This window comes from Peromyscus eremicus, chromosome 9 (genome assembly GCF_949786415.1).
Source record: "Peromyscus eremicus chromosome 9, PerEre_H2_v1, whole genome shotgun sequence".
NCBI classification, from domain to species: Eukaryota; Metazoa; Chordata; class Mammalia; order Rodentia; family Cricetidae; genus Peromyscus; species Peromyscus eremicus.
The window spans coordinates 76731173-76750337 of NC_081425.1; the positions used below are offsets into that span (position 1 = coordinate 76731173).

At 43.4% G+C, this 19165-nt stretch overlaps 1 protein-coding gene across 1 annotated transcript; it reads right to left on the minus strand.

The window, feature by feature from the left end:
- Positions 1-2: 2 nt before the first annotated feature.
- On the minus strand, positions 3-8742 carry LOC131919058 (disks large homolog 5-like). Its single transcript, XM_059273117.1, has 7 exons — positions 8715-8742; positions 7503-7683; positions 6242-6373; positions 5404-5587; positions 1631-1746; positions 604-700; positions 3-441 (listed from the first exon to the last, which is right to left on the minus strand). The coding sequence occupies exons 1-7, from the start codon at positions 8740-8742 to the stop codon at positions 436-438; spliced, it is 744 nt and encodes a 247-aa protein (XP_059129100.1). The 3' UTR covers positions 3-435.
- Between the last annotated feature and the right edge of the window lie 10423 nt (positions 8743-19165).

Consider the following 19165-nt stretch of genomic DNA (forward strand, 5'->3'; position numbering starts at 1 on the left):
TTACTCAATAGTGCCTTAAAAGGAGCACAATATAAACAGTAAACAGCCTTATCAAAATACCAAACAACAAGAACAAAAGAAAAACAAATGAATTCAAAACCTCAAACCATAACAAAGAAAACCAAAAAACCCAAGCCAAACAAAACCCAACAAAACAATCAAACAAAAAAAGTTAAGCTAAGCAGCTTGCTTAATTAAAATAATAAGATTAGGTTAATCATGCAACAGACTTTGAAGCACAGACCAACAGCCTGTGGTTGGCCTTGGAAACATGGTAGGAAGACAGTCACAATTGTAAAAAGCATTTTCAAAGCAAGTATAGCCATGCTTCCTTGGAATCTCATAGGATGTCTTCTTCTGAGGAGGCTTCGGTCCAAGGGTGGAGAACACCATGGGTTCAAGTTGTCTGTGCCTTCTTTGGCCTCCTCAGTTCTCTCATAGCTGCTGTGAGAGAAGGAAAGGCAATCAGTCCCAGAAGCAGCCTGCCTGGGCCACAGGCTAGACAAAATTAGGTCTATTCCCATCGGAAGCCAATGTCAAGAGCCCCCAGTCCCCATGAATGCCATGGTTGCAGGGGTTGGAATGCAGTGGTGGCTCACTTGCCTGTGATACTTCCTGCTCCTGCTGCAGCAGCTCTGTCTGCAGGAGGCTCTCATCCTGGGCTGTGACATGTTCCAGCTTGTGGTGCAGATTTTCTGACCTAGAGGAGGAAGGCAGTTAGGGACAGGCCTGGTGGGGACCTGTTATCTCAGCTGTTGAGCCTGAACCAGCTCTAGTCAGCTGGACAGTCCAGTGTGACCTTTCAGCTGAGGTCATTCCCTGCATTTCCTAGCAGAGAAATGTCAGCTTATCCCTGGGTCTGGGTTTTATTCTCAGCTAAAATCTACTAGAAAATGAACTGAGAACTACACTGTGCTGGGCAAGAAATTCAGCATGTTTTTCCAGTTCTCTAGATACATTGTTGTGAGAAAAAAATAACAGTGTCTGATAAACAGTTCAGGGCAGATGTACATGGCCCTGATTAGATACCAGGTGAATGAGCAACCTGGGAAACTGAATGTAGACCTTCTAGAAGCCTACAAAATAAAAGCAGTGAAGGTTCTGATTATTCCTACAGCACAGAAACTTGCCTGAGTTCAACACCTCAACCCCTAGATAATCTTATGTCCAGTAAAATCTTTTCACAGGAGACAGATGCACAGTGCAGAGAGCCTGTAATCAGCAAGAGTGTGCTGCATGCAGATCTGTTCAAAATAGGAACTTTTCTGTAAAGGTGATGTTCTAAAAGGAAAATAAAGTGACAGGAACACACCCTGTCCTCCAGAAGTATCCCGCCTCCTGCTAGACTGAGGACTACCATAGCGAGATTTATGTGGTGACACAGGGGACACTGAGAAGATACCAGAGAGCTCAGGAGGGAATAAGGGGTAGACATTCCCCAGAAACATTAAAGATCAAACATAGTGTTTCCTGGAGAAGTTTTGTGAACTGGGCTAGCACAATACCCTGAGGTGGTCTTTCCGTGGCTGTGGCTGAGAGCCATCCAGATGGGGAGAATCCCAAAAGGACAGAGATCCAGGGACAGGTGACCTACATCGTTCTAACCGCTCCTCCCGGCCTGGGCTCCCACCTCATCTCAGAGACACTGAAGTGATGTTGCAGCTTTTCTGCCAAGTCCCTTTGCTGGGTGACTAGCTCCTTCTGCTTCAGCAGGTCCTTCAGTCTTTCCTCCAGGTTTTCCTGCTCCTGTGCATTAGAAGTTTGTGTTCTCAGTGGACTTTTGCTCACTCACATGGACACACATAAAGTCATGAAAGCACACAAGTACATGTATGCACACATACAAGCACACTGTAATGCACTAACATGTTTAGTTTACCAGCTAATGCTAATATAAAGAGCAATCACCAGAAATACTATTGAAAAGAGGATTAACTTTTGTTGGATGAGAAACAAACACAGTGAGTATGAGAGATCGGCAGTTCAGACACTGAATTGCCTGTCCTGTAACCTAATGCACAGGCAGGTAGACCTCCGGGGTCCTGGCCCATTAGCCAACCCTGCTTAGGAAGTTCCCCAAGCTGTACAGTATAGGAATTATCCCCAGCACAGGACCACTGCATGATGGTGGACCAGACCACTGGTCTTGTTCAGTGCTTCCCAGTTGCCCTCAAGGTGACCAAATTCCTCCAAGAGAAGCTCCCTTTACCACAGGCTGCCTCACTTCAGACCCAAAGCAATGAGCTCAGGAAACTAGAAAATCTCCACAACCAGGATGCAAAAGGAACAGTTCCTTCCTGTAAGGTGATCATTTCAGAAGTTTGTATGAGTAACAAAAGGCTGACTAAATCAGAGTCAAATGATATTCCATGGAAGGGCTCAACCACACTGTACTACACTCTTCCAATAATGGACATCTAGATAGTTTCTACTAGAGGCTACTCTGAGGAACACTGCTAAAACTCTGCTGCCCTCTAGCTTCTCTAGGGACATCTACTTCATGTTCTGGATCACTGTGTCACCTGGGGATTGCAGTTCAACCTTCTGAAGAATTGTTTGTGGCTTCTCACTGTGCTATATCATTTTATATGACCAGCAATGTCTGAGGCTTCTCATTTCTCCCAGCCCTCATGAGGCGGGTTTTAACTCAGAATGAAGAACTCTGAAGAAAAGCAGTTACTGAGTGCTGCAGGCACAGCACATGGTGAGTGCTTCAGACCATCATGAGCCTAAGTTGCGTGTGCTGAGACAGCCCCCTTCTCACACCTCAGCATGGCTAGGGGACTTCTGCTGGACTTGGATGCAGAAAGATGCACACTGCAAGTCAGACTCTCTCAACCAATAACATCCAGTCCAAGCTCCACAGCCAAGGTAAACTGAGCCAAGGTTAGGCAAAAGAGGAAAGAAAGTGGTAGCAGGCAATGTGGATGAGGACAAGACAGGGCACAGAGAAGACAAAGTAAGCCACAGACCATTGAGTATGCAGTCACCATTCACCCCGGGCAGAGAAGGGACACAAACTCTCAGCCAGCCAATCCTGCCTCAAAGACACAATGGCCTCAATTTCCTGTACCAAGTTCCTTTTGTTTGCTCCAAGGATTTCCTTGCAGATAAAAGTTTTTGACTCTATATATGATGAAAACCACTGAATTACAGCAGTTTTTCTTTCCTTTCATTCTAGAGAGCTAGGTGGACATGTAGATAGATGGGCAAAAGAACACAGAATTTGATAGATGCCAAGTGTGTGGGCACAGTACATTCTCAATAATGTTGGGTCTCCATCATCATTAAAGATGCTCATGAATAAGTTTGGAGAAATACACACACACACACACACACACACACACACACACACAAGTTTACACATTCACACACAGAAGCACATACTTGCACTCATAAGCACCCATACTCCCAACACACACAAGCACTTACCCCTACACATACAGGAACATGGGCACAGAAACACCCATTAACCCACACAAGGTCATAAACACAAACATAAAGGAACACTACTGTAGAAAGAACAGCCAGAATTCACACACACACAGAGGTTGACCCTCACAGTTGGACAGAAATGCAAACACAGATACACACACACACACACACACACACACACACACACACACACACAATCCTGAACATATGGCCAAGAGAGGACTGCTGCCTTGTAGCAGCTTTTCTGCTCTGGGGGAGGTCATGGGTCTTCCCTGCTGTGTACAAGGCTCTTAGATTCAGCCAGCCTCTGCTAGCCTGGCCTGCACTCTTTTCCTTCCATAAACTTTATACATCCCAAGACTCATTGATCCAACAGGTTGCAAGTTAATCCATCATAATCTCTTCACTAAACTTACCCTAGCTCCTCCAAGAAGACCTGGATAGCTCAAGTGAAAGAGAGTGACCCATGGTCAACACCCAGGAAGTTGTCAACAGATTACAGTGCATATGATACGAATTCACCCCACTGTCACTCAGAAGGAGGCCAGTGACATCACCTGCAGTGCTTTTCAGGAACACAGCACTCCACACAGCTATGAGAGGGAATCTGTTCTAAGACACAGCATTGCACATGATATAGTCAGCAACACAATGTCAGCAAAGAGATGCACTCTGGGATTCCGTGGTGTGAAGTCAATGAGAGAAACCAGACATTTCCTGTTGTGTTAGCTTTGTGTAGTGAAAAGGAAGAAGTCTAATTTTATTTTTAAAATACCTGTATTGTTTGATTTTTTTATTTATTAAAAAACACATGTATACCAAAGCAATAAAAGTATATAAACACAACAGAAAGCAATTTAAACTTACTACAATTACATGAGACAAGACAAAAGGTCCCCCTAGGGAAGAAGGGAGACAGAGTGCTGGCCAGCCAGAATGGCCCAAACAGAAATTTTTAGGTTCATTGAATGACCTAGGCTCAAGGGAACAAGGGAGTGAGCAACAGATGACAACATAGGATTTCATTATGTAGCCTCTGAACACACACATATGCACACATTTACACATGCCTGCATAGATCACACACCGACCACAGAAATCAAAAGTGAGCAGAAAACAAGGAAGGGTACATCGTATTGAGTGAACAATTGAATTTAGACTATGCACATCACATGTTTCAGCAGAGACTTACAACACAGCTATCCGTCACTTGGGAACTAAAAATTCCTAGAGGAGAGCACACAGCTTAGTCAAACTATGTTGAAGTGATTGGAGAAAATGTTCTCTTGAAGCCTCAAATCAGTCACTCCAACCCTCAGGCTGTCAAAGTCCTCACACATCTATGGTCATCCAGTCAGCTCCAGACTGGAAACTCCAGGAGGGGAGAACTGTCCAGCACACCCACAGAAAACAGGCTGACAAGCTGATACTCAGGCCTCTGACAGTATGAACCAAGAGTTAAGCTAAGGGAAGAGAGCACATTGCGATGTAGGAAGAAAGGAGAAGACCACATGCCACCCCAAAATTGACCCCAACATGAGAACTACTCACTTTGCACTGGCCCTGGGCTCTAATTCTTACAAGCTGTTTCCTACCTGTGATCTCACATGACATCTGCAAAGCAAATGAGCCACAGGCCACTGACCTAATCAATGAGAGCTCTGTGATATTCTCCAAGTAGCTCTCTGCATAGCAGACTGGTAACATAATAACATGTAGGTGTGTTATAGCTGACTGACCCATCTCTCTGAATGTACTGCAGCTTCTAGCAGAGCAGGAGGGTTTGTTTGCCAATCATCCAGTATCTTGAAAGAGGCTAACTCTACAGAGAGACTTGTGAATGATCACAGAAATGAACAATTGGATGGTATGGAGTTGGGATTCTGGATGGATGGTGGATGGGTACATGGGAGTCTCTATGTTTATGGTTGGACAGTTGGGTAGCCTGCACCTACTGCCTCAGCCTACCTGCTGCTGCTCAGCACAGGGGTCACAGATCTTCTCATGGGCCTCCTTCAAGAGCTTCTTCACCTCCTCACAGGTCTTTTGCAGTTCAATCTGCTCTTTCCACAGCTGTGTGTTCTGGATCCCCAATACACGTACACTCTTCTTTAGGTGATTGCACTCTCGTAGGAACCGGCCATGGAGGTAACTGAACCACCAAAGAAAGAAATGCTGAGCCTCAGAGAGGCTGCATTTGCCATCTCTACTTCTAATGCCACTAACCCTGAAAAGTCAGAGGCCCCCAGACAGCCCAAGAATGGAGCTCTCAGTAGCCAAGCCAGCATCACTCAGGGGCAGGCCAAATCCAGAGAAAAACCAAATTCCCGAGAGATTCAAACTACTTCTGAAAACCCTGGTACCAAAAGGGATCCTGTGCCTCTGAGAAAAGGGTGCAGCCCACACCTGTGCTTAACTGTTCATGGTCTTTGGAAAGCATCAGCAGGTAGAGGGCAAATACTCTCTGAAGGAGGGCAGAAGTCTTAACCAGAATAAATTCTCTCTACAGATCCCAGGCAAACCAGATCTGTGAAGCTCCAACCAGAGCCCTGGAGGCCTTGGGATTCAGGACATCCCCTTCATGATGCAAAGGATATTCCTATCTAAGGGCTCCCACGGCTGGACAACGATGGGAGGGCCTCAGTGTTTTTCCACACTTAGCAAAACTGAGTCCAAGAGGCACAAACCCAAGGGTCACAAAGGAGGATGCTGGCTAAGAGGCACACAGGCTAGAACCAGAGCCTTCACTTTGAGTCAAGGACCAAGAAAGGCAGAAACAGTCCCTCCCAAGCTAGTAGGCACTTACCTAAAGTATTCAGTCTCCTCAATCAGCCCCTTGCACTTGTCCAAGGCATCACTAATCTCCATGGGCAATTTCTGGAGAGCTGACATCACCTGCTTGTGTTCCATTTCAAGCATCTCGAGTTCAAAATTTAGCCTGTGGTAGGGCATGGACCCAGGAGGGAAAAAACCCATGAACACAGGCCAAAAAGAACACACGAAAGAAGCTGTGCAATGGACTATCCCAGTCCAGTGGATGCCAAAGCTTGCCACTTAAACAGTGGGACCTCCTGGTGCTTATTAAACATCCTATCCTGTCTCCAGGACAGAACAGCCAGGAGGTCTAAGGGGAGGAATCCAATGATGCATGAGCACCCACAGTGGGCTTGGAGCTATAGATAAGTGCTCTAAGAAGTTCCCAGGAGTCTGTGTCACATATGTGGACTCACTAGAAACCTATGGGGACATTCTCCTGTCTTCAGAACAGGGATTCTCATTCCTGGGTGTCTATTGCTACATGGAGGAACAGAGCACACAATCAGTATTTCCAGGAGGGAGCCCCAACTTCAGGATGGTTTTGTAAACTTCACATGTGATTCGAATGTTCTACCAAGGTGAGCACAGAGCTCAAAGTGGGGTTCCCTGGCCTCAGCAGTGCCATTATCTGGAAACTATGTTAAATCCTCAGACCATGCCCTCAGACTCTCAGGAACACACACACACACACACACACACACACACACACACACACACACACACACACATACACCACACGAAATCAGGATGCCCAAGAAATATTGGCATGTGGCATTGTCACAGAGTATAAGAAGACCAGAGGGGAGCTGTGATGAGCTCCAGGCCTTCCAGCCACACCCTGAGACGGATGAGTGGACCAGGCCCCTCCATCTGCTGCCAGGAGCTTTCAGCACACGGTCATCTGCTGGTCAAGCACAAAGACTCAACACAAACTCACTGCACCTAGCATCTTTCACAAGCCACACCTGTCAAGACCTCTTGAAATGCATATTGAGAGCTCACATACTACTGTCCCTATCCCCAGACTGTGATTCAAGCTATAGGCTCTGCTTTTCATTTGGAGGAAGCAGACAACCTGTGTCCCCATCTCACTCCTACCCAGGCTCCAAGTTCTGCATTTCAAAAAAAACTCATGAAATTTAGTTTAGGCAGCAGGACACCATGGTGTTTCACCCTCCTGTTCCTCAGGAAACCTGGGCTTGATACTGTGGTGTCATGATGGCCAGCAGAGAACTGGGAATAAAGACTACCTGTTGTTCAAATCCTTGTTTGTGTAATTGGCCAGGATTCCACGCAGCTCATTTCTCTCACATTCCATATCATGTAGACGAATGGTGAGTTTCTCTAGTTTTTTTATTTCCTGCACCTGCTCCTGCTCCTGCTCCTGCTCAGTGAAGGTGGAGAGTTGGGATGGTGCCCCCCGAGTAGTCCCTGCAGGTAGACAAAGACAAATGGACTTGTATTCTAGAATGGCATAGGACCAGGAGAGTCCATGCTGAGTCCCAAGATGAAGCCTAAGGAAGAGAAAATGCAAGGAACCCAGGGAAGCTTCCAAACAGCAGGGCAGCTATCCTCAAACTGGGGCCCCTGAGCTCTGTCTCTGTCCTCAAGCACTGTGGATAATCATGTGCCTCCCTCCTTATTGCAGCCCTCTGGTCCTGGAAGGCATAAGCAAGCCCAGCCAAGTAGAATTGGAGGACAGTGTCAGGTCATATCTGATGTGATGCAAGTAAGTCCTGTTGTCCCTAGAGCTTAGCAAGCACCAAGTCCTGATCACATGTGCCCAGGACCAAAGCATCTGAAGATCTGCTGTGTGTCCAGGGGAGTTTCTTCACTTCCTATAGGAATCATATTCCCATGGAAACTGAATAAATCCACTGGAATGAGGCGCAGCAACACCCTACCCAGAGAGAGACATCTCAGCAGTCAGTCTGTTCCTCCTGCCCTTCTTTGCCTCTAAGAATGTAATGAAAGAATTCCCAGCTGCAGCCTGGACAGTTCATAGCTCTCCAGAAACTAACCATCAGAAACTGTTGACTCTGGGTCTGCTCTTTAGAAAGCCAGAGAAGCTGGATTGGCCCATTGTTACTCAGAAAACCCCTGCTGCTGAGCTCTACAACCAGAAATCTCAGTTCAAGTTCACTTCCTCCAGCACACTTCTCTAACTCTGCTCAGGAGTCACTGTGCCTTAGACAGAACCATCTATTTCTCCAGGTTTGACACTGAGGCCAGCTTCCTTCTTCCTCTCTTTGGTCTCTCCATGATCTCCATTCTCTCTCCCAAGCAGCCTGCTCAGTCTTGCCAACATGTCTATGAGAACTGAATGAATAACCCACAGGCATTGGTGTTACCACAACACGAGTGACATCATAGAGATTACCAAGGACTCTCCAGGATAGAATAGAATCACCATAGAAGGGATGATTAGGGTCACCTCCAGCAGACCTCAATTATCCACTAACTAGCTCTTCTCCACTTCACCAGAACCATGTTGCCATTCCCAGGAGCCTTCCCAGAAACACAAGGGAAGACCTTCAACACCTCATCCTTACAAAGCCAGAGATCTCTTTCTGTTTCATTAGAGTATAATCACTACTTCATGTATGGGAAGATGAAGACTCACTTCAAAACACATCCCAGGAAATGACTGGCCCCTTGTTGAGATCCCCAAACAATAACATGAGAAATAAAGTTTGCTAAATAACATGAGAAATAAAGGTCAGGATGGAGGAGAGGAAAGATCAGTCCCCTGATGTCAACAAGCACATTGTGGAGGATCCACAAGGCTGTTACTGTATGTAGGTGTGGTGGGAGCTTATGGGTGTCCTGTCAGAACAAAGAAATGTCCCTTAGTTAGTGAGAAAAATTTCCCTGAATCATCAGTCCAATAAATTCCAGCCAACACAATATTAGCCAATGTGTGATCAACTAGTGACATGTCAGGCTGGAGATGCTAAGAACTAGGGTTCTCCAGGTGAGCCCTGAATCAAAAAGAGCAAACACTCCTATTAATTGTCCATTCCTGCACTCAAGTTTGAGGAAAGATGCATGGCTAGAGGCAGGCCAGACACAGATATGTAAGGGCAAATGTGTCACAGTCATGGGAGAATATGTAGTGTGTCACTGCTATGTTGCTTCACCTAGAGCTACACAAAGACTAATTTCTTGATCTGGAGCCACCTGTGACAATGCACATGCCCTGAGGAAGGAAATGGGCACAGCCAGCTTAAAGAATACTCATCGGAGCATGTGAAGGGCAGGCAAAGGACACAGGAGACATATTATTAGGGTTCATTTGCCCTAGACCCTTCCCAGAGCCGCAGTTCACACTTGTGAATTTCCTGGCAGTCCTGAAATGAGGAGCTAGCACCATGTTTAGCCTGGATTGCAAATTCTTCAGAAGTCTGGACTGTGGATTCAGAAGTGTGCTTGGTGGACCCCAGAACAAATGAACCATTTCCATTCAGATGTTATATCACACTGATAACCAATTTAGACAAAGTTAAGTATCTCAGTAATTCCCTATTCTAGAAGTCAAGGGACAGTGCCTGCTCTACACACTACCTCATCTCAGTCAAACCTGACACACTGAAGCAGTCTCATGAAGTGACTGACAGATGAGACTTTGCTCTAGCAGCTTCTCAAAGACAAGACTTGAGTCTCCCTCTCTGTGGATGTCAGTTCTTTCATCTCTCTATAGCGAGGTGGATGTCTCAGAAGTCAGCAGGTTTCCTCTGTCTCCCTAGACAATGTGACCCAGCGGACATCCTCCTAAGGCTTATTCACGGCTACAGAGAATGCACTGTAGCTTCAGAGCCCTCAGCCAAGTGCTTTGAAAAACCAGGAGAAAATTGCTACTGTCACACTCAGGTAGTGTATGGATGCCTACCTCACTTTACTCTATGTTTCAGACTGTCATGATAATGGGGAAGCCATGAAGGGGCAGAACAAGGTCACCAGATTCACAAAGCAGTCCTTAATGATAGTCCAAGACACCCAGAGCTGGCAGGATGGAGACAGTATCCGTCCAGGTACACTGAATCTAACAGCTCTCATGCTGAACTGCAGACATGTGTGCCATCAACAATTGGTAACTCAGAAACCTCAGGGGCCCTTGAAAGACAGCAGCACTTGGTGGCTCCTGCCCTGCTAGTGGCTGTGATGTCAAGTATGAGAACCTCAGGCTTTGCCAGGGTACTCTCCTTTCCCTATTATTACTGGCACATAACTACAGGACTCCAGTATGTGTGTAGCAGGGGTTGGGGGAGACACAGTTATGGTACAGAAATCTCATTAACTACTCTGTGCCCGCTTCCCCACTCAGAGTGAAAGCAGATAGTACCCAGCAAAGAAGCTAAAGCCTTGTCAATTCCTAAATCTGTCAAACTAACCATCATGGATCCTTGATCTGGGTCTGCTCTGTAAGAACCCAGAACAGGATAGGCCTTTTCCTTCCCACAAGTTCCCAGCTCTTGAGCCCTAGCTCTGGAAAGCTCAAGACCATCACATCCAGAAAGCTGCCCAGCCCTACTGGACTCACCGTGTCTTTCCCAGCACCAGAGATTTCTCCATGTTTTCGAGTGAGACCTAGGGCCTGCTTCCTTCTTCCTTGTTCTGGTCTCTCCATGCTGTGTATTGTCTCTCTCAACTAGACGCCTCAGTCTTGACCACATCTCTGTAGGTGAAACTTACAGCACTGAACTAATGTCCTAAGCTCACGTGGTGTTGCTACAACACTAGTGACATCACGGTATTCCAAGAGCTCTCCAGGATACAGTAGAATTCCAGAGAAGAGACTGCTGATGTCATGGGGCACAGCGTTTGCTTCCTTGCTGATTCTTCCTCAAATGACCAGAAGCTGAGGTTTCTTTCCAGGAGTCTCTGCTGTGACACAGGGAAGTGAAGTGAAGTGAAGTGAAGGGAAGGGAAGGGAAGGGAAGGGAAGGGAAGGGAAGGGAAGGGAAGGGAAGGGAAGGGAAGGGAAGGGAAGGGAAGGGAAGTTAGTGTTTTCAAAGAATCGACTCTTTGTTTCACTGTATCTTTATATTTTTCTGTTTATTTCACTGATTTCAGCCGTATTTAATGGGACATCTGTATCATACCCTTTCCACAAGGCTCAAAGACCATCATGAAAGATGAGACAGAAAGATTGTAGGAGCCAGAGGTCATGGAAGACTAGAGCAAACATCTGGCCATGACAGGACCACTGCACTCATGACCCACAGCACCTGTGGTCACTTATACAACATCAAGCCAGTCAACTTTGCAGCATAGAGTGGGAAGGGTGCTTGAACCCCTACTCCTGACTGATGACCTATGGATGAACAATGGCTTCTGGGAGAAGGAGAGTCAGCTTTCTTCAAGAGTCTGCCACTGGAGTTATTAAAACATAATTTAATAATAAAGATACAAAGTTGGGCATCACAGATGTGGGGGCAGATTTGAGGTGAATTACTTGGAGTTGGGGGTGAATATGATCAAAATGCAGTCTATGCAATTCTCAAAGAATAAGTAAAAATACATTGAAGTATACTCATTAAATTATTAATGTAAAGAATGTATTATTATATAGGGATCTTTTATTAAATAACTTTAATGAATTCTGTGAACTCCATTGTGTTTCTGCACTTGTGGGTTCACCAAGGGAGCATTATCTATTCTGCTACTAACAGTGTTTTATTCCAAATGGCAGCCTACAAAATTGATAAAGGATTTTTTTGTTTTATTTTTTATTTTATTTTATTATTATTATTATTATTATTATTATTATTATTATTATTATTGGTTTTTCAAGACAGGGTTTCTCTGTGTAGCTTTGCGCCTTTCCTGGAACTCACTTGGTAGCCCAGGCTGGCCTCGAACTCACAGAGATGTTTTATTTTTTGAGACAGGGTTTCTCTGTGTAGTTTTGGTGCATGTCCTGGATCTTGCGCAGTAGACCAGGCTGGCCTCAAATTCACAGAGATCCGCCTAGCTCTGACTCACTAGTGCTGGGATTAAGGCATACACCACTATCACAACGCTGGGAAAGGGATTTTTATCAACTACATACACAATAGAAGGCTAATATCTAAAATATGTAAAGAGCTAAAAAAAAAAAACCCCTGGATATCAGGAAAATGAATGACACAATTAAACTTGATTTACAGAAAAAACAGAGAATTTTCAGTAGAGGAAATTCTTGTGTCTTGGAAACAGTTTTAAAAAATGTTAAGTATCCTTAGTCATCAGGGCAATGCAAATCAAAACTATTGAGACTTCACATTTCATGAGGCAGAAGAGAGGAGATTAATAAAATAAACAACATCTAATGTTGGCCAGGATATGGAGTATGGAAAACCCTCATCCATTGCTGGTAGGAATGCACACTTGTACAGCCACTATGGAAATAGGTGTAGCTGTTTCTTGGGAAGGTAAGAATCGATTAAGACCCAGCTCTGCCACTGTTGGTGTAAACCTAAAGGATGCTTCACCTACCACAGAGACACTTGCTCAACCATGTTCATTGCTGCTGTATTTATAATAGCCAGAAATTGGAGACATCCTAGGTGTCCCTCAACACATGAATGTCTAAAGAAAATGTGGTTCATTTACAGAGATGGGCTATTATTAAGCAGTTAAAAAGGAAAAAGAAAACCATGAAATTTGCAGGTAAATGGATGAAGCTAGAAAAAGTTATCCTGAGTGAGATAACCCAGACACAGAAAGACAAATAAGGTATGTTTTCACTTATATATGGATGTTAGCTGTTGAGTCCAAGATAAATAAGTTACAATCTGTATATGCCAGGTTAGGTATGTAATAAGGGACTTAGTGGGAGGGACAGATCTCCACCTAAGGGGAATAGAATAGATTGTTATAGATGGATGAAGGACAGAGTCTGGAACAGGATGGTCAAATGAGGGGGGAGAGGGAAGAGGGGGCTGTGAAGAAATATAAGGAGGGAGAAGTAAAATTAAGGGCCATGTGAGGGATCTTATGCAAGTCTAATACAGTAGAACCACTCTAATAAATATATATATGAGGGATGTAGATGGAACAGCCAAAAAGAAAAAAACAAAAAATCAGGAAGACAGAACCCCAAATGAATATCTCTTGTCACCAAATGAAGCTTCCAATATTGGCGCTGGGTTACATTTAGTCCATTTGTTGGCCTAATGAGACCAATTGGACCCCATAAAACCCAAGGTATTGTAAGGCTATTGGTTGCTCTCCATAAACTGACAGGAAGGTGCTATTCTTGAAGATGACACCATCACAACTCATTGAACATAGATCAGTCAAACTGATGCCTCCTTAAATCCCTCACCACATAAGGACTAGATTTCATGGCAGTGGAAGGGACTCTGCCCATGATCAAAGAGAAAAGTAACACCAACCCAGCTACAATGGTGACTGCATCCAAGATATGATGGTGCCATGGTAACAAACTAGTCTGAGAAACCAACCAGTATCTGTCTTGAATAAAGCCCACTCCATGTGAGATGGAAATCATACCAAGCACTGTGTGCATCAACAAGATCTGAGACTGGATAGGCCAGGGTCCACAGGGAAAATCAAATACTACTGTTCTGCTTAAGGAACATAGCAATAAAATGACTCCTAACAATATTCTGCTGTACTCATAGATAATGCCTTTCTCAGCCCTCATCAGAGCAGCGCCCTCCTGCGGCAGATGGGAACAAATACAGAGACTCTCAGCTAGAGCATATGCAGAGAGGAAGAGATCCTGGAAACTCAACTCTAAACAGGACATCTCCACTCAAACTCCTTCCATCAGGACTTAGGGAACCCTGTGGAAGAGGAGGTGAAAAGAGTCCCACAGCATACTGCAGATGGTGAGACCACGGTCCATCTACTGAGGGGAAGCACAGATGTGGAGTGGGGCCAGACTAACCCTGAGAAGAGCTGCACTGCATGTGTTTCACAGGGCAGAGCTGGAGAGGGAGGAATGCCCCATCCATCTGGATTCCAGAAGATCACATGAGTACCAGATGCTGGACATTGGGCTGTAGGATTTGGATTATTATAGCTGGATTTTGGTATTGTTATCATCTTAAAATTTTTGTGCTCCAGCTCTTCTCTTGTGGAATAAGAAAATATCTAATTTTTTGTTTGTTTTACCAGACCCAATTAATAAACTTTTGTTTTATTTGTTTTCTAGAGACCTTGTACTTTTGAGTTGTTGTAATTTTTAAAGATTGTGGGATTTTTAAAACTTATACTGTGTTTTATATTATGATATTATCATAAGAATTTGGGGAACAAAAATAAATGGTTATGATGTTCAAGTGATGTGTGTGTGTGTGTGTGTGTGTGTGTGTGTGTGTGTGTGTGTGTTATGCTGACAAGGAATAGAAACTCCTAGCTAAGTTTATCTCTCAACTTGAAGCAGCATAGCAACAATGGAAATGAGAATTTCAGTATAGAACCTGCATGGATCAGAAGGCACATTAATCACAGAGAAATTTTCTTTCATAGTTTTACATTATTATACTGGATAAACATTTTCTGTATTACAATAAGTTTACATCATGTGTAATTTGTATTTGATAATAACTTTTATGGCCTGACCACTTAGGGTTGGATAACCTATGAAGGGATTTTTTCCTAGGAAAGGTTAATTTTCTCACCTAGATTTTTGAAATATTGTGGGCACCACTTCCCTGTCATATATAAAAGAAAGTACCTAGGAAATAAGATTAAGTTTAAAATTTTCGTTGAAATATATTTCATGTTATTATGTAAAATAGTGGGGATTTTTAATTTTATTGGATAATTTAATTTAATTTTACATATCAGCCCTGGATTACCCTGGCCCCCCTCCCATTCCAATCTCATCCAGGGCAAGTACTCCCCTGGGGATTGAGTTCAACCTGGTAGATTCAGTTCAGGCAGGTCCAGTCCCCTCCTTCCAGGCTGAGCTAAGTGCCTCTGTATAAGCACCAGGTTCCAAACAGCCAACTCATGCACTGAGGACAGGTCCCAGTCCCAGTGCCTGGGTGTCCTCCCAAACAGTTCAAGTTAATCAACTGTCTCACTTATCCAGAGGGCTCCTCAGCTATTGGTTCATAGTTCATGTGTTTCCATTCGTTTGGCTATTTGTCCCTGTGCTTTTTCCAACCTTGGTCTCAGCAGTTCTCGCTAATACAAACCCTCCTCTTTCTTGCCAATTGGACTCCTGGAGCTCAACCTGGGGCCTGGCCATGGATCTCTGCATCCGGTTCCTTCAGTCATTGGATGAGATTTCTAACATGACAATTAGGGTGTTTGGCCATCCTATCACCAGAGTAGGTCAGTTCGGGCTTTCTCTCACCCATTGACAGTAGTCTATTGTGGAGGTATCTTTGTGGATTTCTGTAGACCTCTCTAGCACTTTGCTTCTTCCTACTCTCATGTGGTCTTCATTCATCATGATCTCTTATTTCTTGTTCTCCCTCTCTGTTCTTGATCCAGCTGAGATCTCCCACTCCCCAAAGTTCTCTTTCCCTAGAACCTTGCCCTTCATTACCCCCAATCACGTCCAGGTTGTTCATGTAGATCTCATCCATTTCTCTGTCATTGGGCGATCCCTCTGTCTTTCTTAGAGTCCTGTTTTCTAGGTAACCTCCCTGGAGTTGTGAGTAGCAGTCTAGTCACCTTTGTTTTACATCTAGTATCCTGCTATGAGTGAGTACATATCATGTTTGTCTTTCTGTGTCTGGGTTACCTCACTCAGGATGATTTTTTTCTACATCCATCCATTTAGCTGCAAACCTCATGATGTCATTGTTTTTCTCTGCTGAGTAGTATTCCATTGTGTATATGTACCACATTTTATTTATCCATTCTTCAGTTGAAGGGCATCTAGGTTGTCTCCAGGTTCTGGCTATTACAAACAAGGCTGATACGAACAAAGCTGAGCAAGTGCCCTTGTGGTATAATTGAGCATTCCTTGGGTATATGCCCAAGAGTGGTATTGCTGGGTCTTGGGGAAGACTGATTCTCAATTTTCTGAGAAAGCACCATATTGATTTCCAAAGTGGTTGTCCAAGCTTGCATTCCCACCAGCAGTGGAGGAGAGTTCCCCTAGCTCCACATCCTCTCCAGCATAAGCTGTCTTCAGTGTTTTTGATCTTAACCATTCTGACAGGTGCAAGATGGTATCTCAGAGTCGTTTTGATTTACATTTCCCTGATAATTAGGGATGTTGAGCAATTCCTTAAATGTCTTTCAGTCATTTGAGCTTCCTCTGTTGCGAATTCTCTGTTTAGTTGTATAGCCCATTTCTTAATTGGAATGTTGGGCATTTTGATGTCTAATTTCTTGAGTTCTTTATATATTCTGGATATCAGCCCTCTGTCAGATGTGGGGTTGGTGAAGACCTTTTCCCATTCTGTAGGCTGTCGCTTTGCCTTGTTGACTGTATCCTTTGCTCTACAAAAGCTTCTCAGTTTCAAGAGGTCCCATTGATTGATTGTTTCTCTCAGTGTCTGAGCTACTGGTGTTATATTTAGGAAGTGATCTCCTATGCCAATGCGTTCAAGACTACTTCCTACTTTCTCTTCTATCAGGTTCAGAGTAGCTGGATTTATGTTGAGGTGTTTGATCCACTTGACTTAAGTTTTGTGCACTGTGACAGATATGGATCTATTTGCAGCCTCTACATGTTGATATCCAGTTATGCCAGCACCATTTGTTGAAGATGCTTTATTTTTTCCATTGTTCATTTTTGGCTTCTTTGTCAAAAATGATATGTTCATAGGTGTGCGGATTAATGTCAGGGTCTTCAATTCGATTCCATTCATCCACATGTCAGTTTTTATGCCAGTACCAAGCTAGTTTTTATTACTGTAACTCTATAGTAGAGTTTGAGGTCAGGGGTTTTGATGCCTCCAGAGGTTGTTTTATTGCACAGGATTCTTTTGGCTATCCTGGGTTTTTTGTTTTTCCATATGAAGTTGAGTATTATTCTTTCCAGGTCTGTGAAGAATTGTGTTGGTATTTTGATGGGGATTGCATTGAATCTGTAGATTGCTTTTGGTAAGATTGCCATTTTTACTATGTTAATCCTGCCTATCCATGAGCATGGGAGATCTTTCCATTTTCTGACATAGTCTTCAATTTCTTTTTTCAGGGACTTAAAGTTCTTGTCATATAGGTCCTTCACTTGCTTAGTTATTGTTACCCCAAGGTATTTTGTATCATTTGTGGCTATTGTAAAGGGTGATGTATCTCTGATTTTCTTCTCAGCCTGTTTGTCAATTGTATATAGGAGGGCTACTGATTTTTTTGAGTTGATCTTGTACCCTGCTATGTTGCTGAAGATGTTTATAAGCTGTATCAGTTTCTTGGTTGAATATTTGGGGCCACTCAAGTATACTATCATGTCATCTGCAAACAGGGAAAGCTTGACTTCTTCCTTTCCAATTTGTAGCCCCTTAATCTCCTGATGTTGTCTTATTGCTCTGGCTATAACTTCAAGTACTATATTGAATAAGTATGGGGAGAGTGGACAGACTTGCCTTGTTCCTGATTTTAGTGGAATCAATTTGAGTTTCTCTCCATTTAATTTGATGTTTGCTGTTGGCTTGCTGTAAATTGCCTTTATTATGTTTAGTTATGTTCCCTGTTTTACTGATCACTCAAAGACCTTTATCATGAAGGGGTGTTGGATTTTGTCAAATGTCTTTTCTGCATGTAGTGAGATGATCATGTGGGGTTTTTTTTCTTTGAGTTTGTTTATATGGTGTATTACATTGACGGACGTTCGTATGTTGAACCACACTTGCATCCCTGGAATGAAGCCTACTTGATCATGGTGGATAATTGTTTTGATGTGTTCTTGGAGTCTGTTTGCCAGTATTTTATTGAGTATTTTTGCATCAATGTTCATGAGGGAGATTGGTCTGTAGTTCTCTTTCTTTGTTGCATCTTTTTTGTTTTAGGAATCAGGGTAATTGTAGCCTCATAGATGGAGTTTAGTAATGTTCCTTCTGTTTCTCTTGTGTGGAACAATTTAAAGAGTATTGGCATTAACTCTTCTTTGAAGATCTGGTAGAATTCTGCACTGAAACCATCTGGTCCTGTCCTTTTTTTGCTTGGGAGACTGTTAATAGAATCACTTATTCTGTTTCCTTAGGGGTTATTGGACTATTTAAATAGTTTACCTGGTCTTGATTTAACTTAGGTATGTGGTACCTATCCAGACAATTATCCATTTCTTTTAAATTTTCCAGTTTTGTGGAGTAGAGGTTTTTGAAGTATGACCTGATGATTCACTGGATTTCCTCATTGTCTCTTGTTATGTCCCCCTTTTCATTTCTGATTATGTTAATTTGGATGCTCTCTCTCTCTCTGCCTTTGGTTAGTTTCGATAAGGGCTTGTCTATCTTGTTGATTTTCTCAAAGAACCAGCTCTTTGTTTCATTAATTTTTTGTGTTGTTCTCTTTGTTTTTATTTTATTGATTTCAGCTCTCAATTTGATAATTTCCTGGCATCTATTCTTCCTGGGTAACTTTGCTTCTTCTTGTTCTAGAGCTTTCAGGTGTGCTGTTAAGTTACTAGTGTGAGATTTCTCCAACTTCTTTATGTGGGCCTTTAGTGCTATGAATTTCCCTCTTAGCAGTGCTTTTATAGTGTCCCGTAAGTTTGGGTATGTGGTATCTTCATTTTCATTGATCTCTAGGAAGTCTTTAATTTGTTTCTTAATTTCTTCCTTAACGCATTGGTGATTTAGTTGAGCATTATTCAGTTTCCATGGGTTTGTAGGTTTTCTGTAGTTTTTGTTGTTATTGAAATCTACCTTTACACCATGGTGTTCTGATAGAATGCAGGAGGTTATTCCAATTGTTTTGTATCTGTTGAGATTTGCTTTATGGCCAATTATGTGGTCGATTTTAGAGAAAGTTCCATGGGGTGCTGAGAAGAAGG

Coding starts and splice junctions, on each gene's coding strand:
- LOC131919058 (XM_059273117.1), bottom strand. CDS start 8,742: ATGGTTCTGGTGAAGTGGAGAAGAGCTA. Junction 6,374..7,502: donor AACAAGGATTTGAACAACAG/GTAGTCTTTATT, acceptor GCCCTACCACAG/GCTAAATTTTGAACTCGAGA. Junction 1,747..5,403: donor CCTGTGCTGAGCAGCAGCAG/GTAGGCTGAGGC, acceptor TCTAATGCACAG/GAGCAGGAAAACCTGGAGGA.